A 23,427-nucleotide genomic window follows, 5' to 3' on the forward strand; every position below is an offset into this window, starting at 1 on the left:
CTGACCTCTCACAACAAAACACATGATGGCTGTAGTACAGGATTCAACCAAACAAATGAAATTAATGGACATGCACAAATAGGGTGTACTTTCAATAAAACATGTTTGTGCGTGGGTGCCGTCAAAGAGTCATACCTTGGTACTGGGAGTTGGAGGAGGTGAGGGAGAAACCAATGGGCTTCCACTGGACACACCATCAATGTTCACACTGGGGAGGACCTGCAATCAATGGGATTTATTATCATTATTATTATTATGAGGAGCTGGATCAGGTGTAGTGCGTGGACATTATCATTCACCAGGAAAAGGAAACAGGAGTAAAGGAGGAGTGCCAGTCCATGCTCTAACTCTAACACACATATACATACACAGAGACACACACATGGGTCACTGGTGAGCCATTTTACATGCTCCTCCTAACGTTACACGTGTCAAAGAGACAGAACAGACCTCACCTGCACCTGGAGCTGTGACGGCCCCCTTCTTTTGGAGCTCACCTCCAGCAAGGTGACGCTGGCTTTGTGGACAGGGCTTTGTGCTACAGCTGTGGGTGGACGTGCGGTATGGACGCGGGAAGGCTGGCGACCCATGTCATACACCCTGGGTTTACCTGGAAAGCAAGGCTAGCAGTTACATCACTTGAAAAAGTAACACATCTAAGAAAGCTTTTCTGTTTCTGGAAGGGACAGAAACAGCACTGAAGTGAGCACATGTACAAGAATGTGTGCAGTCATCAGGTTCAAGGCATTGATCTGGTGAGGGCTTTTAGTGTGTGGTTTATTTTGCATATTTCAGACAATGTGGGGGTTTCCTTGGACAGGACATGCGCCCTTAATATGTGGGCTTTTGGCAGGGGCCACAGGACAGGACATGAGAGCCCTCAAAGGAGGGGGTGCTCATATGGCCACACAGCTCTGTGTCGTTACTCTACAAACCACTGGTTTTTTCACTTCACCCCAGACAATAGGGATTGCACGACTTCAGATTTGTTAAAGTGGACAGTTACGTAATAAAATTTGAGTCGAGGTTGAGTAATCGCTGATGACGTCATGAATAAAAACACAGCAGAAGGGAATGCTTTGCAACCAACAATCTGTATTCTCAAACTGAATGCATATGCTTACAACAGACAGCTCATACATAGGCTATATATATATATATATGTAACAGACAGGATGGGACATCGTAGCCAGGTTCAAAAAATGCACAAATGACTTATTAATTCAGTATGTTTAAAAACCATTTTTGCTCAAAATGTAAAATATTTAAAATATGCCTCATTTATAGTTTCTTGCCATCTTATTTACTGACTTTGAGTTATTTCCTTTTGTGATATTCTTGAATAACCTGCATGTAAACGAATTGAAACTACACATAATCCATCAGGGGCTTCATCAAACATGCTGGCTTCGCTCCGAGTTATTCATAAGTAAATATGGATCAATAGTTTGTTTTCAAAAGCAGCAAGAGAGTGTCCTCTTCTTGGATGTCGTGCCGCGCATAAAATCTTCGTACACTCATTGTAGAACAACCCCACGCAGCACCATGTTGTATTAGATTGTCTGCGATCTCTGAATATGTTGCTCATATTATTTATCATTTGCGCAAACAGCTCTAGAGTGGACATTTTTTTCCAAAGAAAAGCCTGCCAGTGAAGCTCACTTTTTTGTCCAGGTTAGGCTACTTGTTAGATGTTTACTTTTTTACAGACACTTTTCTCCAAAGTAACTTCCAATAAACTCTATGTAGTGTTATCAACCTACACGCCTTATTCACCAGGGTCACTTACACTGCTAGATGCACTCCTTACAAAGGGCCACTCATCTATACATCAGTGAACACACAATCTCTGTGACACTCACACCGTATGGGGGAACCTGAACAGCATGTCTTTTGATTGTAGAAGGAAACCAGAGCACCTAAGGAACTCCACACAGACACAGGGAGAACATGCAAACTTGGCACAAAGTGAGTGGGAATCGAACCCACGTCCTCTCACACCACCCAAGCGCTATGGGACAGTAGCATTACTCGCTCTGCTACCGTGCTGTTAGGTTAGAAATACTTTGCACTTTAGGGCATTCATCATATTTGGTATTGTGAGATTTTGATTTCTACACTTTTTATGATCCTGCACCTCCAAGTTGGCCTCTCTTCCTGTCATGAACTCTCTATCAAACTGGACAACTCACTTGTTTCGCCTACCTCCTTGGCTAAGAGTCTGGGAGTGATGATTGACTCAAGTCTATCCTTTTCTCAGCACATCGAAGCCACAAGCTGGACCTGCAGATACATCCTACATAACATCTGCAGGATCCGTCCTTACCTCACAACAGACTCTGCCCAACTACTCATCGAGGTCATGATGATATCCCGTCTGGACTACTGCAGGTCTCTTGTCTGGCCTTCCTGCTACTGCCATGAAACCTCTACAGCTGATACAGAATCCTGCTGCACGAGTTGTGTTTGACTCACCAAAGTGTTCCCATGTACCTCCTCTACTCGCTTCTCTGCACTGGCTTCCCATAGCTGCCCGGATCAAATTTAACACCCTGGTTATGGCCTACAAAAGCTTCAGTAGAACTGCTCCCAGATATCTACAACAGTTGATCATCTGCTACACTCCAGCCAGACTGCTACGCCCTTCCACATCTTCTTGCTTGGTGGTCCCACGCATAAAAGGTGCAAAAACAAAAGCAAAGGTTTTTGGTTCTGGCTCCAATGTTGTGCAATGACCTTTCACTCTCACTCAGAACTGCTGAACCTCTGTCTATATTTAACAAGGGTCTTAAAACTCATTTCTCCCATGATTTCTTAAGTTCACTTAATGTGTAAATGTTCATGCTCTATAACTGAGATCATAACTGTTGAACAATGGATAAACCTTCATGCAGCTACTTGTGTAATGTAATGTAAATGTTTATGGTGAATATGTCCAGGTTCCCCCATATGGTGTGAGTGACAGAGAGAGTGTGTTTTACTGATGTAAGGATGAGTGACCCATTATAAGTAGTGTATCTAGCAGTGTAAGTCACCTTGGTGAATAAGGTGTATGACTTGAACAGCATGTCTTTGGACTGTGGGAGGAAACCAGAGCACCCGGAGAAAACTCACGCAGACACAGGGAGAAAATGCAAGGATCGCACATACAGGATCGAACCCACGTCCTCTCGTTGTGGCACCATGCTGTTCAACAGTAATGTAATTTAAGACCAACATAGAAAGTGCAAACTCAAGCAGAATAAGAAAATATCATTCTCACTTTAGTGTACTACGACATTCTACATTGCAGAGTATTATGTAAGAGCTGACAAATTCATTCTATGGAGAGGAAACATAACATTTTCACACTCAATATGCCCGTATTTAAGATGACGCTTCAACCACAGCCAAGTAATTCTTCCTGTAATGTCCATAGTGTATGCACAGCGTCTAAAGGTGTCCCAGGAGCTTTTCGCACATGAGATCGTCTTTGTGCACAGTACCAACAACATGCAGCGCAAAGCGTCACGGGCCCTAGCGACCCTGAGCAACAGGCCAGTGCAGAGAGGAGGAGGCCTGGCAGGGACATGGAGAGCATCTCGCTGGATGACAGATGGTGTTGAGGGAGCTCAAACACAGAACATCCCAGCATCCTGAACACGTCACTCAAAACATCTGCAGAGACGCAGTGCAGAGCAGCACTGACGGCCATGCTGGAGCTCCGGAGAGAGATGAGAACAGAGCGGAGCCAAAATGTTTACAGAATAAAGACAGAAGAAGCAGAGTGGCCAGAGAGGAGCTCCTGCATGTTTTGCATTCGGTGAAAAACATGAGCACAGGTCTCCACGTCTCCCAAAAGAAAGAACATTTGCTTTCCATACCTGGAGAATGGGATTTTGTCGACAAGGCAGAAAAACAGGGTCCGGCAAAACGGTTGAGGCCGCGAAAGGGTCTGAGACACGAGAAAGTCGTGTGGCAAGTGACGTCATGGGAGCGGAGCAAGGTATAGAGAGCAGGATGAGAAGAGGCTGCATGTGCAGAACCACTTCGGCTTCCCTGAGCTCGGGCTTTCAAAGAGGGAGGTATAACAGCGTAAATAAACAGTGTCAACAAGCAAAACTCATACGAATGGTATCGGAAAGGTAAGTAATCAAATGAAATGTAAAAATTAGACTAAAATACATTGAGACTTGCATGCATTTAGACATATGTATAGAGCTCATATACAGGTTCATATGTCTCCGAAAGTTGTAATTTGAGAAGAATCTGAAATCAGCTCCATCCCCATTATATCATGTAGCAGTTGCTGAAGAGCGAGTTTACAGGAGTAGGAACGTGATGATATTGTTAAAGTTTAATAATGAAACATGATACACTCGGTGCTCAACGGACAAGCCTGCCTGGTCGCAACACGCTGTTGGTAACGCAGATGGATCCACCACCATTACGTGAGCATCAATAAAAGCTGAGTACAGCACACATGCCTGCATTTACTCATGGGTTAGGCATAATAAAAAGCTCAGATAAAGTTATAATTAATTAAGTACTTCCTGTAACACTTTCTTTATTCCATTTTCAGGAGCAGGGTTACTGAGTTCCAGACCCCATTCTGGAAAGATGAGACTGAAGCAGAGAACCCTATGGACGGGACACCAGTCTGTCACAGTCTGTGACTCCCATTCTCTTTAATTAACTTTAAACACATGCAACAAGTAGCTAAAAGTAAATATATTAATTATTCAAGCCCAACCATGGCAATTTAATGGCAACAAACAGCTCAGTCACAACACCTAGTGTGCATTCTTGTGTTTCCTATTTCTGATGGGTTGAAGGGTTTAAAAAGAATGTCACTGTAAGAAATACATAGTTTAATTCCAGAACAGCTTCATTTATCAGAAGTCTGACATGCTCCCATGGTTTGTGTGCATTATCTATGACTGGAGAGATTAAAAACAAGGGCAGATACAGGAAGTTGTGCATCAGAATCCATATTTCCATCCTCCCATGGGAAAAAATAAAGAAAAAAACCTTTCTGTAAGCTTCACAGAGGATTTTCCCAAGGGAAATATATATTATTATATTATATATTAACATATTAACAACAGGGAGCAATTTCTTTTAGCTCCTCTAAAGGCATCCAAACATAAAACAAGAGCCCATAGACATGCTTTTGTTCATGTCTATCTTCTTACATATTTAACGCCGTTAATTAAAGCCATTGACACTCAGACATAGCAACTGATGCTGCTGAATTTGGAGAAAACAGGAAGCTGTGGCCATTCAGTCATTGCCAGTTGAGTTACGCCTCCAACGTCCCTATGAGCTTTAATAAAGTCCACTTAAGAATGCAGTAAAGGCGTGAGGATCCGGCCTTATGAGAATGACTTGGGACTGAGCAGGCAAGGCTAGCCAGGGGCTGTGTGTGTGTAGTTTTGGGTTCGTTTACCTATCTTCGTCACCGAGAGCTTTGTGGGAGGTCCATCTTTACCTTGGCCTGATACATGTTCACAAGTTATGAGTAGGACAATAAAATCATATAGAATGCACTTAGATTTCATGGCAGCAGGACTGTCACAATGCAGGTGAAAACAAGCAATTCTGGCATGTTCTTGTTAGGATGGATGAGCAGCGTCGCTGTAGCTAGGCCTTTGGCCTTTATGCTGCGCCACTGTGCAGCTACAGACATCACAACAGTTTAAAAACACTGCAGTGCTTATTGGGAGTCATGGCACAGGGGCAGGAAATAGTGAATAGTGGGCTTAGAGCTCATGGAAGTGTCAGGGTGTCCGTGGTCACACTCCCCAAGGCTCGAGCCAAGGTAAAGTGGTTGAGGAGTCAGCACTTGCCTCAGAGGGGTTCACAGCAAGCTGTGGGCTGCCACCGCTTGTCGACACTCTGAAACTCAGATCTAATGAGTGACTCTAGCATTAAAGCATGATCACTCCCTCTAATAAGGGTGTCACAACACAACTGCAACCACATGTAGTACAATTACAGCATTAGAGCAGGTAACATACACTTCTGTGGGACACAGTGGCACAGCGGGTAAAGCCAGTGCCTTAAAGTTCCCGAAATGCTTGGTGGGCATTGATTTAGTCTAGTTAAGGCTGTGTGTGTGGAGTTTTTACCTTTCACCCCATGTTTGCCCCCTGCAGACATCCACTTGTGTTCCTCTCTGGGCTTGGAGAAGACACAAATGGGTGCCAAGAGTCGGAGGTGACTCGCTGACACGTCCTGTGCTTTTAAAGACAAAAAGGATGGAAATGCTGAGAAAGCCACAAGTTCCATCATGTAGATAACTAGTTTGAGACACTGGGGTGTGAGGTGTCTGCCACAGGACACAGCGTGCAAGAGATGCCTATGATGCCTGTCGCAATGCAGTGGGGGGAGTTTCAGACACCCCGAAAGCAGAAGCGCAACAAAATTACAAAGACACAGAAATCAGCAAAATCAAGGAGTAGAACCCATCGATTATGTGGCTCTAAACATGAAAGCATATTCAAAGGATTCAGCTGGAGATGAGTAATGCTGCATGCAGCATCAGGAAACAGTGGTAACTTTACTAAGGGGGTGAAGGACTTCAGCAATTCAGCAAAAAATCAACAGGTCAAAAAAAATTTGCCAGTACTCTTTGATTCAAATTAAGCTTTTGAATGTTATCAGCAACTAAAATGTTAACATCTACAATGTGCCAAAGCTATTTACACTGATTTACCCATTTATACAACAGGGTAACTTTATTGAATTTATTCAGGGTAAAAACATTGATCAAGGGTACTTGAGCAGGAAGTGGGATTCAAGCCCTTTGACAGCAAGATTCACAATTCTAACTACTGTACTACGGTACTTGCTAACCCAAACGAAGTCATATCATCCATTTTCTGTTGAGCAGATACCTTTATCCAAAGTGGTATTTACCCATTTAAAAAGCATGGTATTTATAGTAGAGAAGTTCAGGACAAACGCCTCTCTCACTGCACTATTGACTGTCCTGTAATTAAAAAAAAAAAAAAAAAAAAAAAATGGAGAAACAAACTATCAAACAAATTAACAAAAACTCATGTCAGTTCAGCTGCTCAATCCAAAGAAAAGTAAAACCCGACACAGTTAGTCACTCTCTCTGTGTACACTGATAGCGAGCACCATTACACAATGGTTCATTTTTGACATCAAAATAGCAAACGGCTTGAGTATAAAGTATACAGTTAGCTGGTTTGAGCTTGATAAAAAAGGAAAAAAAACTGTTAGACAAAATTTTATCTTTTTTTTTTGTGTAACACATTCAAAGTGAATTTTAGGAAAGTGTAGATGACAAGGATGAAGAGAATGGTGTTGTTGGACAGACAGGTGACAGCCAGGAAAGACTAAGGTAAAGAGGGAGAATGGGGCTGGCATCCTGAACTACTTCTGTGCTGAGAGGGCACACACAAACAGCCACGTCACAATGAGAGAAAGATCCCAGGATCCCCTAGGATACATCTACTAGGACTGATCACATGGAGATGAGCCAGCATGTTCCAAGGACATAAAATGAAGAGCCAAAAACATGTCCACTGCATCTGTGGGAAAGCATGAAGGAACGGGAGGGAAAATTCATGAGTCAAAGTCCTGGTGCTGCACAAGAAATGTACACGTACAGCGCTTGGCACACTTGGATGCTGGTGAGACACAGGAGCAGGGCTGTAAGAGCTGGTACACAAAACATTCGACTCCAACTCCAGTAACCCAATATTCAATTCAATTCAATTTACTTGTATAGAGCACTCTTCTCACGCAGTGACACAGAGCGCTTTAACACAGGCATAAGGCAAGAAAAACAAATACATCAGGTAAGATAATTGTTTCCAACAATAATTGTTTCCGACTCTGAGTCCACGACTTCGAGTCCACAACACTGCCCAAAAGTTGCACATTATTTTGGGGGTTGACTTATCCACCAAATATAGACTTAAACCTACATTACCTCTAATTTTTGGGGGTCGACTTATACACCGGCATATACAATACATTTAGTCAGACTCCATTAACCCAATAATTGCTTCCGACTCTGACTCCACAGTACTGCACAGAATGATTTCTCTGTGGAGTCAATCCAACGTACTAGAGGCTTTCTAGCACCTGCTCTTCCAGAAGGCAGCATCGGGACTGAAATTGCTGAAGCCTTCCAAGGTAGAGAATCCTCAGCAGACACAGTGAAGGAAAGAATCAATTTAGCCAAAAACCAATGAAAATAGTTTATGGAAACTGATGGATGATAAGCTGGATGTGATGTTAGAGAGCAGCAGACAGGGAAATGCAGGAAAGAAAATAAGTGCAACGTCTGCAATCATTTACAAGACTTGGAAAGGAAAGGAAAGGAAAGGAAAGGAAACCAAGAGCAGTAGCTGCACAGTCGAGACAAAACTGAGGCCTGATGTGGTCATGTGGTCCCCCAGAGGAAAGGAATGAGAGATGCCAAAAAGCTTTAGAGAGAAACAACAAGCTACAAAGAGCTGGTGGACAGCATCAAAAGCAAAGAGTGGAACAGCTGCTCATTTTCAGTTTCCCACCTAATTTGTGGTAAGTTTGCAAGCTAACTTCACAAGAGGAGAAAACCAACAACCTACTGTAGCATATTTTAGAGAGGGTGCGTAGTTCATGTACAGTGACACTGACATCTATTTGTAGACAAAGATGGACACATATTTGGAGTCTATGTGGATGTGTAGTCAATATAAAACTAGAAAACTAGGAAAACATGTTCATATACTTGGCAAGTCACATTCAACACTAAAATACAATAAGTGGCAAATAAATTTACATTAACACATTTAAACATTTGTTTTAACGTTATCAAGTGAAAATTTATTATATTTAAAATTAAAAGGTTTCCCAAATTTGTAGAACTTAGTTCTATAATTAGATGTTACAAATTCACTTCTCACTCAGCATAAGAAAATTAAAATGTTTAAGACATGTCACATTCAAGCATCTAATGTTTACCCAGATTAATACAAAAAAATTGCACACACTTAATGTAATAGGAGTGACTCACTGAATAACTAATTTTCAAAAGAGCTATTTAACTCTTATACCATTCAATTGTCACAATGCAGAAAAAGACACTCAATGCAGAACACATGTTTAACTTTATGTTTCTTCTCCCTCAAGTTCACTTCGTTGGAATGAAGTAGGTTGTCAATGGAGGCGGGATGGTGCCAGTTTAGCGGTTTCCATTTCCAAGTGCCATCAGCAAAACATGAACTGCTGGTAGCCCTGCCTCCTATACTTACTGTTCCAGGGTGATCCTGTAAAGAGCCACAACTCACAATTCTTTTAAGGAAGATGCTATAGAGTGGAAGAGAGTGGAGAGACCTGTCTGACTCTAACAACAGTGCAGATCCACTCAACTAAGGTGGCACTGAGGAGCTGTACTACAACTCTGATAAAGCTGGCACTTATGCTGTACTTCCTCATGGTTGCCCAGAAGACTGCATGCCAGACCCTGTCAAACACCTTCTGGAAGTCTATAAAGACAGTACGGCTCTTCCTGGTGTTGTACTTTGTGCCAAGGTCTCTAAAGCTGAAGCTCTGGTCACTGTTGCTGCTTCTTGTTCTGAATCCAGGATAGTGGTTTAATCTGCAATGTATTTGACCTTCAGCATGACTTCAGCTGCGATCACTGACGAGACTAGATAGTGCAGTAGCTGTCGGTTGCCTTTCTTATAATAAATACAAGAAAGAACAAAAAAAAAATCTTTGAATGTAAGGAAGAATGGAAATAGTAGCATACATACATAAAATATACATTTTATTACTCTTAGAATGTAATTCACATAATTTAATAGGTACTATATAATTACAAGCAATATTTATTATAGTCATACAATTGAATGGTTACACAGAGACATCTGCCACGGTGGGCGCCATCTTATCTTTTTCTCTATCTCTTTCTCTTTCTCTTTTTAACTTACATATTTATATTATTTATGACAGAGACAATAAGAAAGACGCAGAGCACACACTCTTGAGTGAGTAGCCTTTGAAAATCCATGTGTGGGGGAAAAAAAGCACAGGTCCATTTGCTCCACAGACATGCAGAGTGAGACATACCTCCCGCCATAACTGGCAGATAAAAGTCTTCAGTCCCAACAACCACTGAGGGCCGCTGCCATTTCCAGACTCCACATGGCAGCCCAGCAGGCCACGTTAGGAGAGCTGGCACCAGGCACAGGGCTCACACAGCCCAAGCGGTTACACACTTTGCTCTCTGTCCTCCTGAGTTGCCACCTGTAAAGACTTTCAATTAAATAAATGGCTTATAGAAGCCCAGCTCAGGATGCTCACTATGGAGCTCCAAATCATGCAAGCAAGCTGATTCTGGCCCTGGATTAACACTGTGTCTATTCTGGGAGAACCTTCACCTACTGGCTGCGAGTTCCTCCTTGTCAATGGCGCCTTTTCTCACCGCCCTTCACCGAACGAAGCTCATGACTGAAGTGCCGCTGACACAAACACCGCCTCCAGCTACAAAACTCTGACCTTCTGCCTTTGTTAAGTGAAAGGAATGCCAGTCACAGTGAAGGTACTGGAAAACTGCTGAGCCACATCTGTGTCACATCATGTTCCTCTGAGACCTGAAACAATATATGCGTCACGTGAACCGAGTAGCTGAAGAAATCCTAAGAAGGGCAGAGTAGTGTACACGTCCACCGTCATCAGAGGAGTTACTGCAGCTCCGAGACACTGAACAAGTCCCCATGAAACTGCCACATCTTTTCACAATCTCAGGTGTTCTGCGACCAGTAGAAACTACGGAAACATGTTGTCATTGAAGGCATTCAGTGCCATCTGGATCATGCCATTCATCCACATGGCTGAATAAAGGGCGACTGCTTAGAGTGCCAGTCCAATGCAGAGCTACACACGGGGACACCAAGACACCAAGTCTGAGGATCACTACTGTTTAGTAAAACATTCTGTACAGGTACACAAAGCATTGCCCCTAAACACAAGGAAAAGGGAGTACGACTCTACAGAAGTGGCTCGATGAACAAGAAAAAGATATAAAACTCTAGGAAGAAAAACGGTCAGTCCAATTAAATGTTCTGCCCAAACCTTTTCTCGGTGCCACTGAGGAGGAGCACAAGTTTCACATTGGGTGTCTGACAGCCCTCTACTTTGCTCAGAGCAATGAGCTGGCCAAATGACCTTTCAGTGGCGCCCCCCCACGTACACACACTTTTAATGAGGCTTGTTAAGGAGCATGTTACACGGCACATTGAAGTGACTCAAGGAAGCAGGGTGTGTGGCAAAGCCACGCCAATGGGGATCCTGCACACTAATTAGACCCGTACCCCCCAGCAAAGCAAACATGGCAGTGACTGTTTCTAAAACTCTGACACCGAGATCACAGACACACACTGAGCGGTACGGAACACACACACACACACACACAGGACTCACACAGAGGAATGGCCACAGGGATGGCAAAGCCCTCCAGAGGACGGTGAGGCTCTTGGAGGTCCGAGCATTCCCCTTGTGAGCGTGTGAAGGTATGCTGCCGCTCGGCGTGCTGCTTGTGGAGCCGAGCATGTGTGTTCGAGTGCCTCAACTGCATCGTGATGTCTGCAGAACAGAGAGAAGACAAAACACCTTCAGACTCAGTGTGTAGCTGCCTGGGCTTCATCCCAGTATCCTCACTTCACACATTCACCCATAACTTCTTAACAAGCACACATATCACATGTGTGGAACAAGGAAACCCTAAGTGCAATTTACAGCATTTGTTACTCTTCATGTCTGCATCACACACAGAGTACGAGTGAAAAATTTGGATACACCTCCTCAGGAGGGTTCTTCTTTATTTTTACTGCTCCCTACACTTGACAGTAACAGTGAAGGTATGAGAACTATGAAGAAACAAATATGGAATTATGCAGTGACCAAAACATGAGTGCAATATTTCTGATTGTCCAAAGCAGCCACTATTTGTTTTGACAACAGCTTTGCACTCTCTTGGCTTTCTGTCAAGGAGCTTCACAAGGAGCCACCTGGGACACCTGTCCAACAGTCTAGGAGAAGATCCCACATGTGCTGAGCACTTATTCAAGATTCAAGATTTTATTTGTCACGTACGCAGTTATACACTGATACAACCTGTAGCGAAATGCTAATCTAGTCAGCTCTGTAGACTGTGCAAACAAGACATGGGCTGCGTTTCCTTCACTCTTTCCTCCAACGCATCCCACTGGCTTTAGGTCAGATGACATTTGCAATCTGTGAACTTCACTAAAGATCTAAAGAAAAACCACTGCTGGGGGACTTACAAAATATTTCTTAAATTTAAAATTTTTGTTTTGGAAACACATTCATACTTAAGCACCAACTTCACTTATTTTATTTATCTTAGAAACAAATGCCTGACATTTAAGCCTTTAGATCTAAATGTCTTTAAAATTATGAAAGACAGGTGTGTCCCGACTTTTGACTCGTAGAGGCTGTCCCACTCTGCTTTTGCTTTGCTAAGCAATCACAGAGAAGAAAGAAGCGAGTTTAGCCAATGCTATATACTGTACTGCACTGAGGCTCACACTCATAGGAAACCAAGCAAATTTAAGAATTCACAAGCAGTCAGTCTCCAATGCTGGCAGCGACGGTAAGAATTGCAACACAGCCTCTAACACACGATGGGTACAATGGGTATGATGAGTATGATGCCAGGGTCAGTGCAGCGTGGAGATTGAGCTGGAGTGAGCAACAGGCCAGAAACAAGCACTCATTGAAGGGCTCCCAGGGGGATATGATATCAAGTGAAATGATGCACATATTATAAGCTGAGCTCCTTGCTGCATTTCACCGTAATTTGCGAGACTACAGGCAGCCATCTAGGGTTCCTAATTAATAACTAGTTTCCTTGCAATGACTCCAATATGCAAACACACACAGAGATATTAACATATATATGGTCATAACTGGCACCAGGGGTAGTACATTGTGCAATGAGATTCTCTTGTTGGTTCTAGAGCTCACATTGCGGGGGGTTGACAAGTAAATCACAAAAGCAACAGCGAGCAACACACCTTCAAAGAACATGGTCTGGGAAACCAGGAAGCAAAGGACCAAAGATACCCCCAGGAGTTGCTCACCTTTCACCCTCTCCACAACTCTTGGTTTCAGGCTTCTGGACTTCTGAGAGTGAGAAGTAGACCTGAAATAGGGGCTGGTCTTCTGAGTGCTCTCATTGCTCTTACATGGGTCCTTCCCATAAATATTCTTCAGGTACTCCTCAGCCTCCTTCACACATTTGGTCTCTGAAGGTGTGTTCTGGAGTGTAATTTAAGGTTTGTGGAGAAAAAATACTCATCAGATGGGGAAATCCAATGAAAATCTCACATCCAGAACACAACAAAACATCAGCATAATGAGGTGACTATTAGCACAGATAGATAATGATCCTCTGCATACAGAGCATTTACCACAACATACTATATAAGAAGAGGTGACCAGAGATCTCCTATCCTGAGCCAGTGACACTGAGCAGGACTGGACAGACACAGCTTGCTAATATCCACACAATAAAAGTGCCACTGGAAGGAGCACATTCCCCATATTTTATATTCTATTCTTGTTTGCATAACATCTAAATAAATATAACATTTAGGCATGGCAACTATAACACTAACATTTTATATCATGCAATAAAAATGATTATTCCTAGCTTGTCATTTAACACTAGTTTCTTTTCATGAACTAATCAGTTCATTCATTCATCCATCCATCCATTCATTCATCCATGCCTGCATCAATCTTGTACAGTACCAACTGTGGTGTTCCGGATTCCAAGAAGTAAGGGCCTGAGATACGGTTTGACGTTACTTGACCTTCATTTGATGGCGACACCCAGGCTTTTTAATTTACACTACTCTACGGGTATTCATAATAGCATACATACATGATTTCAATGAGTGAATTAATTTTTACATGTTTATATTTTCTTTCTAAAAGTTAGCACTAAGGTCGAGCCTTAAAGTCAAAGGAGCTGGGTGAAGACTGAGTAAGTCTATCCTTCTCTCAGCACATCGAAGCCACAACCCAGACCTGCAGATACATCCTACATAACATCCGCAGGATCCTTCCTTACTTCACAACAGACTCTGCCCAACTACTTGTCCAGGCCATGATGATATCCCGTCTGGACTACTGCAACTCTCTCTTGTCTGGCCTTCCTGCTACTGCCATCAAACCTCTAGAGCTGATACAGAACACTGCTACACGAGTTGTGTTTCACTCGCCAGTGTTCCCATGTATCTCCCCTACTCGATTCCATGCACTGGCTTCCTATAGCTGCCCAAATCAAATTCAAGACCCTGGTTATTGTCTACAAATGCATCACTAGAACTGCTCCCAGATATCTACAACACCCGATCATTCCCTACACCCAAATCAGACTGCTACGCCTTTCCACATCTGCCTGATTGGTGGTCCCATGCACAAAAGGTAAAGCACAGAGGTTCTCGGTTCTGTCTCCGTTGTGGTGGAACGACCTCCCCCTCTCGCTCAAAACTGCTGAATCTCTGTCCTCATTTAAAAAGGGTCTTGAAACTCATCTCTTCCAGACTCACTTCACCCATGATCTCTTAAGTTCATGTGTGCTATAATTGCTCATGATCATGCTTGGATCAATCCTTTACAGACGCGCTCCTGCAATGCAATGTTTAAAAAAAAAAGAAATACAACTACAAAGGTGATTAGGTAGCGGCAATACTCTGGTAAAGTTTCATGCAGCTACTTGTGTGATGAACATTGGTGCATATGGTGAAGGAAACAAACTATCTGTACTGAAGAATTATACATTTGCAGCTATGTTTCTTTCTCCTAAGATAATGCACAAATTGTACTTTCTATGAGATGTATGTCGATTTGGAGAAAAGCATCTGATAAATGAGTAAATGTAAATGTAAATATAAAAGGGCTGGTTGTATTACCAAGGTAAAGGGGACATTTTTCCATTTTCTGTTGCCTGAACTGAAACTCCTTGAACAATAAACTGTATAAATGTTGTCTTTTCTCCACTTGAGAAAATAATGTTCGTTGTGCAGCCTGTCTGGTGCGCCACACACACACTTTGTACCTAATGCTACAGTAAAGAGCACAGGGCAAAAGTGCCATGGCGGTATGAGAGGTGTGGAGCACAGGATAGAGCCCACATTCCAAGGTTTTTCAACAAATTACACACAGAACAAAGATAAGGTTATGGACCCCTGGAGAAAGGACAGCATACTTTACGTGTTAAACAGTTTCCTGTGATCACCAAGAGAGTCAGTGTGAAAGCACTTGCTGGGTGCATGAACATGCAAAAACCCTCGGGATTCGGGCAAACTCACCCGCATGCCCTTTCTGGAAAGCCACATCCAGGCGTCCACAGTCCTCCTGATCCTGATCTTCTCACTGAGATCTCTGGAGAGGAGCAAGAGAGGTGTGGAGGTCAAAGAGGGGCTGAAATCAACTACCATCAAGTCAAAATTTTCCACTCAACCCACACACAGGTGAGAACTCAGGGGGGTTGGGGGGGAATGACACCTCTTCGCCTACTCAGAAACCATTCTTTGTTGAAGAAATGATTGAAATGAGAAAACTGCACTTATTATACTTTTTTTATAAATAAGTATTCAGCTGTTGGTGTACTGGACTATTGCTGCTTTTCTCGTTCCCTCACAGATGAGCAAGATGACCAAGCCATAGCAGTGATGGGACAGAATCATGCTGATGTGGTGAGTGTGCGGTGGCACAGTGGCACAGCTCTCAATGTGCTCACGGCTCTCACGCCAAGTGACACATTTACATATACATTTATTCATTTAGCAGACAATTTTGTCCAAAGTGACGTACATCTCAGAAAAAGTACAATTTATGCATTACATTAAGAGATAGAGACATAGCTGCAGACATGAAAGTCTCAAGCAAACCTAGTCGGTACCTACCACTTGCTGCACCAGATGGCACACCTTTCGTGATACATGTTGAAGTCCCACCCCCTACCCATTTCTAATCAATTTGTGATCGCACTCACTTATGGAAGTAAGCAAAGGTTTTTTATGCCTTTGTAATGCTGATGGATGATGATGATGACTTGCTGCACTGAGGTTCATCAATCGAGTAGGTGCATAAAACACAGGATAGACAAATCCCAATACCCACCCACCAATTTTTTTTTTTTTTAAATATTATAAGATACACAAATAAGCAAGAAGAATGTCAGAGTAATGGCTGAATAAAGGTTGTATCCGGGGATGCTTATGGAATTACGATGCGTGAACAGTTACACCGTAAATGAGCTGGAGAGATCTTGGGCAAAGTGGATCTGGAAAAGGTGAGTTTTCAGACTTCTTGAAAGTAGACAGAGTTTCCGCAGTTCTGAGTAACAGGGGAAGGTCATTCCACCACAATGGACACAGAACCGAGAACCTCCGAGCTTTACCTTTCGTGCATGGGACCACCAAGCGAGCAGAAGTAGACAAGCGAAGGGGCCTGGCTGGGGTGTAGCGGTTGATTAAGTCTTGTAAATAGCTGGGAGCAGTTCTATTGACGCATTTGTACATAGTAACCAGGGTTTTGAATTTGATTCGGGCAGCTATAGGAAGCCAGTGCAGAGAAAAGAGTAGAGGAGATACATGGGAGCACTTTGGCAAATCAAACAACTCGTGCAGCAGCATTCTGTAGAAGCTGCAGAGGTTTGATGGCGTTAGCAGGAAGGCCACACAGGAGAGAGTTGCAGTAGTCCAGATGGGAAGTCACCATGACCTGGACAAGTAGTTGGGCGGAGTAAGTAGTGAGGTAGGAATGGATCCTACGAATATTATGTATCTGCAGGACCGGGTTGTGGCTTCGATATGTTGAGAGAATGACAGGCTCACATCAATCGTTACTCCCAGACGCTTAGCGAAGGAGCTAGGCGAAATGAGTGAGTTGTCCAGTTTGATCGACAGGAGGACAGGCCAGCTGGGAGTTAAAGAATTTCTGTTTGGAGAGGTTGAGTTGGAGGTGGTGATCATACATCCATGAAGAGATGTCCGACAGGCAGGCAGCAATGCGTGCGGAGATGTCTGACGCACCAGGTGGAAAGGAGAGCTGGGTATCATCAGCACAGCAGTGGTATTTGAATCCATGGGAGGCTATGACTGGAGGAGGTGTAGATGGAGAAAAGAAGAGGACCCAATACCAAGCCCTGCGGAACACCGGTTGAGAGAGGCAGAGGAGTAGAACGAGAGCTCTGCCAGACCACTTGATCAGATCTGTCAGAGAGGAGGAACTCAAACCATCTTAGTACTGCACCTTTGATCCCAAGGCGGTTAAGAGAGGAGAGTAGAATCCGGTGGCTGACAGTGTTGAACGCTGCAGACAGATCGAGGAGGATGAGGACAGAGGAGAGGGAGGCAGCTTCAGCAGCTTGGAGAGCGTCAGATACTGCCAGAAGGGCAGTCTCAGTGGAGTGACCAACTTTGAAACCAGACTGGTAACCATCAAGGAGATGGTTCTGGATGAGGAAATCAGACAGTTGATCACTGGCCACCCACTCTAGGGTTTTAGACAAGAAGGAGAGGAGAGAGACCGGTCTGTAATTTTCAACCAGATTGGGGTCCAGGGAGGATTTTTTTAACAGAGGTGAAATTAGAGCGGTTTTGAAGGCAGCTGAGAAACAGCCAGAAGAGAGTGAGGAGTTGATGATTGTAGAGATGAAGGAGGAGAGTTGCGGGGAAATGTTCTAAAGGAGTGATGATGGGATCGGATCAAGCGAGCAGGTGGTGGCTCTGCGCAAGGATGAGTCTGACACAGTAGCCCAGTTACAATTCAGACTCATCCTTGTGGAAGTACTCGGGGACCTCCTAAAAGATACATACAGTATTAAAGACACATTAAACTGAAATAGTGCAATATGTTCAGACAAAGACTATGTTCTGCTGATGTCAACTGGAAAGTGGCACATGGTGCACAGGAGCGTCACAGGATCATTTGAAAGCCATGCCACAAACATGTCTCTGCAGCTACTGCCAAGCTAGAAACAGCGCTATTCTGTTCCATGTGGAGCTGCCAAAGGTACAAAGCAGCAGAGAGGAGCTAATACCAGATTCATAGTTAACGTCGAATTTAGAAAAGACATGTGATTCACATGATCAATGTCTTGTTGAAATTGACCTTGTTTGAGGTAATCGGAGGTTCTCTGGAGCCTCAATGAGCCATCACAAAGGTTTTACTGTTTCACTGTTGTGCACAATCTTCACTAGGTGGAAACCAATTCACCAGTTTGTTCCTAAAACAACAGCAAATCGAGGCCTTTTAGTGTCACTCGATGCGCAGTACTGAACAAAGACGCCTGGTACTCAAGAACTCTCTACAACAGGTAGTTCACAGCAGTAAGTGAAAGAATACAAAAGAAAGAATAAATAATATAATGAAGAGCAGTAAATAGGTCAATAAGAGTAAATGATAAAGGAAAATAAAGTCAGTACAAGTCTAAAACAATTACTGCATACAGTATGTCTTGCTTTCAGAAAGTATTCGGTGCAATGATTATTTCTTTTGCTGAGTTGAAGGATCAACATAAAGGATGTGTGAGGGGTATTACTGTATTGTATTAAAAGTAAAAACTGGAAGTGACAGAAGTATTTGCAACATTTGTATTAGAATATTTTCTATAGTAATAACACTTTACTAGGTTTACTGGGTTACTTGGGATGCCTTGCGACGGACTGGCGTCCTGTCCTGGGCGTGTTCCCTCCCCCTCCAGCCTTACGCCCTGTGTGTTGCTGGGTTAGCCTCTGGCTCGCCGCGATCCCGCCTGGGACAAGCAGTTTCAGACAGTGTGTGTGTGTACATGTATAAAGTGTTTTGTGTTCATCAATGGTCAGAATTCCCAAAAAAACATTTTGATTTAATATAAATTGTGAGAAAGCAAAAAGTGAACAAACTTAGCCACAGTAAACATTTGCATCCCATCAGCCTCCATCAGTGTTCACATCATACAGGAAAAAAATGGAGAGTGCAGAGTGCAAAGAGGCTCAGAAGAGCTCTGAACATGCAGAGCAAATACTTCCTCATACATCCGACTTGCAGCAGCACTACATTACCTCAGAAAAATCTCCCGGTGAAAATAAATGCAATTTGATGGTGTGGAGAGAGACCAACAAAGGCAAGTCCGAACATACGCACAGTGACACGTATTATGCATGTCCACCAAGTCCACAGCATCATGGTGTGTGTGTGCGTGTGTATGTGTGTGTGTGCTCGCACACCCAGCACTCAGGGGCACTGTACAAGAGGCCAGACCTGCCAACACTGGCAAGGCTGCAAGTAGGACATGTCCAGCTCACTGAGACACAGGTGCACAGAGGTGCAGAGATGCTGCAGACCAAGCACAGGCAGCAGGGAAGCAGAAGGCAGGTCGCCACGGAGATACACAGGCAGCCAATCGCTAGGGCAGCCTTCCAACGGAAGCCCCTATCTCTGGGCAGACCACATGGTAGATCTTGATTGGCTGTGGGGCGATGAGGGCGGGGCTAGAGCAGAGGGGAGCTTGGCTCACATATGACAGCTACCTGTGAGGGGTGTCTGCGTGCTCAGCAGCTGAGCAATGTGTGTAAAAGGTCTACCTGTGACTCTCCATGTGAAGTGGAAACATGACACGCCACGTACTTCACGGTGCAAAGAATGTTCAGCACCTCTTTCCTGTCTGAGTCATGCATGTGACTGTTACCATGGCAACAAAACAAATTCTATCAGCCTGCACTGATTAAAACTTACAGTCCCACTTATAACTACAACCACATCAGGCTTGCTATTAAACAGGTAATAAGTTTTTTTTTTTTTTTTTTTTTTTTTAAACACAGACCTCACTACTTCACAGCTCACACTATTCTTCTAATAATGCGTGACAGTTTGATGTTGTTCAAAGTCACTTACCCTTCACAGATGTTTCTTCATACCAATACATCATTTCAGGGCAAAATTCCAAACCAATGGCTAAAGGTACAGATCATCTATAATATCAGAGCTCCACATGACCAGTCCACCCACTGCCGCTCTGTATAACCCAACAGTGCTGGGAAAGGATATTAGTAGCACTAATCCAAACATTTACATTACAACTGGACAAAGTGACCATTACAGCCTTTCACTGCTCACCTTACATACAATTGTCTATCCATATGTTCTCATGACTTCCATGGACTGCAACACAGGCAACAGCAGAAGGCTGTCTTCATACTAATGCGAGGAGAAGGTACACTTTTTTAAAAGAAATTGTTCTACATTTACATCTAATTCGTTTATGAGATGCTTTTCTATGAAGCAAGATACAACTCAGAAAAAAAGTGCAGTAGTTGCATCCAGAACTGGTGGAGAGAACTTTTCTTAAAGAGATAATTTAGTGAAGTGTTTATGGAGTATACAGGAGTTCAGAGAAGAGATGGTTTCAAAAGAGGTCTGCTCTGAGATCCTTCTTGAATGTTGAGAGGGATCTCATTTCTGAGGAACAGAGGGAGGCCGTTCCACCAAAATGGATCCAGCACCAAGAACCTTGTGGCTTTTGATTCTGGACATTTTTCATCACTGTTCCTGTACATCGACAAAAGTTAAATTACGGTTACGATTCATGCTCATGGTATCAGTGTGCACCATAGCGACAAAAATTAAAACCATCATCTGATTCACAACTGACTATTAGCAGCCGAAAACAGCGCTCTCCATCTGCTTCCAATACGAAAGGGACGTTTTTGAACCTCTTTCTCAAGTGGCAAGGAGAACGCTGAGAAGAACGCACATGAGTGTGACTGGAAACTAGGAACTCCATGGACTGGAAGCATGCGAAAAACAGAAGAACACAAAACAAGTTCAGTATGTTGCATTCTAGGGACAAAGCAACAATTGTGTTACTGATTTTTTAAAAAAAAGGTAATCTTTTCATCTGAAAATTAAAAACAAGGTTTTCAGTGACAGAGTCACTCTCTAAATATCACACACGGAGACAAGTGCCACTTCCAACACTGGACGTGGGGCCATGACAAAAGATTTAGAGGTCTTTGTGCTTGTGGGGGACCGGTCACCACTAAGACACCCAGTGCTCCTCCAGCAAGGGAAGTGTGACAGGAGAGCTCTGTGACATCAGCTCACATGGTTTCCATGGACAATGTACTCTAGAAAGAAGCTGTAAAACACACAGAGAGTCAGTAAAAACCTGAGTGACGTACAAACAGAAGTGAGGAAAACACGACTGTAATGTGTCGAGAAGACGGAGTGGGAATGAGGGAGTTGCCGTTAAAAGTTGGATCTGGGAGCCATGAAGAACTGTAGGACTGCTGATTGCTTCATTAATCTTTTCATGAAATGAATGCCGGGCATAAGAGCGCACTCGAACCCCGTTTTGCAATAGATTCATCAAATGGCCACGTAAAGCCCACCCCTGCCACATTACTCCACCTGCGGAAACAGACAGCATCTGGTGCTGAGGCCCCTGACCTTTACACTGGAGGAAAGAGCAAAGCCATTAGGCAAGGAAGAGGCAGCCAAATTAATCAGTGTGTTTGTGTTTACATGCCATGGCATTAGGAGAGCGAGTGATGATTGCAGGTGCCATTTTGGAGCTAATTGGCATCAAGACTGACAAGTGAGCTTAGTGGGCTTCAGAGCAGCAACGTTTCATTATTAGAGCTCCTACCACTAATAACACTGCTCCTTGTGTGTACTTTATGTAGCTGTGACCCCACACACAGCGCTGGCATTTAAACATAAAGGCCACCATGACTCATTTCAGGACACTTTATTTTAGAAGTATTTATAAGCAAAATGCCAGTAAACTGAATCTCGTAGCTCAGCTGGGTTCGTCACATAGTTAAGGACAAAGTGAGGCAAGGACACAGCAGTGCTCAGAGTCTGAAAGCATGTGAAAGGACGCTATGAGAAGTTCATGCAATTCTTCCGAAAGGCTGTTCTAAAATGTATGATGTGATGGGGATGGAAACCAATTATGCAGATTTCTGTAGAAGCCACCGCACAGGACCTCAGAAACCCACCAACATGAACAACCGCTTGTCCCAAGCAGGGTCACGGCAAGCCAGAGCCTACCCAGCAACACAGGGCTCAAGGCCAAAGGGGGAGTGGACACACCCAGGATGGGATGCCAGTCCACCGCAAGGCACCCCAAGCAGAACCCCGGACCCGCCACATGTGAGCACTGGCCAAAACTGCTGCACCACCACACCCCCAACTCAGAAACCCAGTTGTAGACGTGAGAATCAATGGAAGTCTGACAGCTTTGTACTTTTTGTCTTTGTGCTCCAGAAATGATCCTCTTAGCTTGGGGCCTGTGGAGAAGAGGAGAGTCATCCATGGCTTCCTCTCTGCACAAGGGATGCACTGCATTAAGGAAAACAGGTGACAGGAAAAAGGTAAATGAGCACACGGTGTGAACTTCCTGCAGTGATCACTACTAGCATCACCTTAACTAACATGGGAAATGTAGGCACAATGAACTCAGGCCACACTATCCTTCAGTGACTTACTATTCTGTCTTGGAGGAGCTTCAGAGAAGACTAAAGACCCATCTTTATGGCACTATTATTAAAATTTGGATGTCACACTACCTCCCAGAGAAGGGGTGCGGTGGCGTGGTGGTGCAGTGGGTTGGTCCTGGTCCTGCTCTTCGGTGGGTTTGGGGTTTGAGACCCACTTGGGGTGCCTTGCGACGGACTGGCATCCCGTCCTGGGTGTGTCTCCTCCCCCTCTGGCCTTACGGCCTGTGTTGCCAGGTTAGGCTCTGGCTCCCCGTGACCCCGGGTGGGACAAGCGGTTTGGACAATGACATGACATGACTACCCCCCGGGTGCTGTAGAGCCTGTATGATCCCAATCATTTCACCTTCCTCCGCTATCACTTTACTGTGGGGTACAGAGGGTGTTGGGGCACGTAAGGAAAAACACATTATGTGCAGCTCACGAAGAGCTGAATTAAGGACATCCAACTGATGTACTGTAAGTAGTTCTGGAGTTTTACACCACCACGTCAAGTGTTTCCTAAGCAGTCACCTCCGTGTCATTCAGTGAGATCCAGATACCCCAAGGAGGGCTTCAGCTGTAGGGCTGTGCATGAGAGAGAAGTGCCCTCTGCTAACTCCCTCAACTCATGGTATTAAGAAATCTAACCGTAAGCATGTTTATGAGTTTATTTCCCTTTACCTGTGTTCAGCTACACTGCACTATGCCCAGGGTATAGCAAAATGTTGGTGTGAACGAATAAAGGTCGTCATGGTGATGCAGCAGACTTGACTCGTGCAGATTCCAAGTAGGATGATCATAAATGGCCTTTCCTTTGGCACCAAGACACAACAGCAGCATTGTTTGTCCAAAAGAAATGGAAGGTGCAGCTGCAGTGCAGGAGTCTAAGCATCAGCCCCATCCATACACAACTTGGCCT

The 23,427-nt window shown here is 43.9% G+C and overlaps 1 protein-coding gene across 4 annotated transcripts in view; it reads right to left on the reverse strand.

Moving 5' to 3' along the window:
- The window catches only part of kiaa0586 (KIAA0586 ortholog), a 139,526-nt gene that overhangs the window by 59,479 nt on the left and 56,620 nt on the right, over window positions 1-23,427 (reverse strand). For all 4 annotated transcript variants that reach the window (XM_018764204.2, XM_029258351.1, XM_029258352.1 and 1 more), the window contains exons 12-16: window positions 15,348-15,420; window positions 13,110-13,287; window positions 11,428-11,589; window positions 456-610; window positions 136-219 (exon numbers count right to left, since the gene is read on the reverse strand). In XM_018764204.2, coding sequence (XP_018619720.2) covers window positions 136-219; window positions 456-610; window positions 11,428-11,589; window positions 13,110-13,287; window positions 15,348-15,420 — 652 coding nt within the window. The remainder of the gene's footprint in view (window positions 1-135; window positions 220-455; window positions 611-11,427; window positions 11,590-13,109; window positions 13,288-15,347; window positions 15,421-23,427) is intronic.

The sequence above is a fragment of the Scleropages formosus genome, chromosome 15 (assembly GCF_900964775.1).
Source record: "Scleropages formosus chromosome 15, fSclFor1.1, whole genome shotgun sequence".
NCBI lineage: Eukaryota > Metazoa > Chordata > Actinopteri > Osteoglossiformes > Osteoglossidae > Scleropages > Scleropages formosus.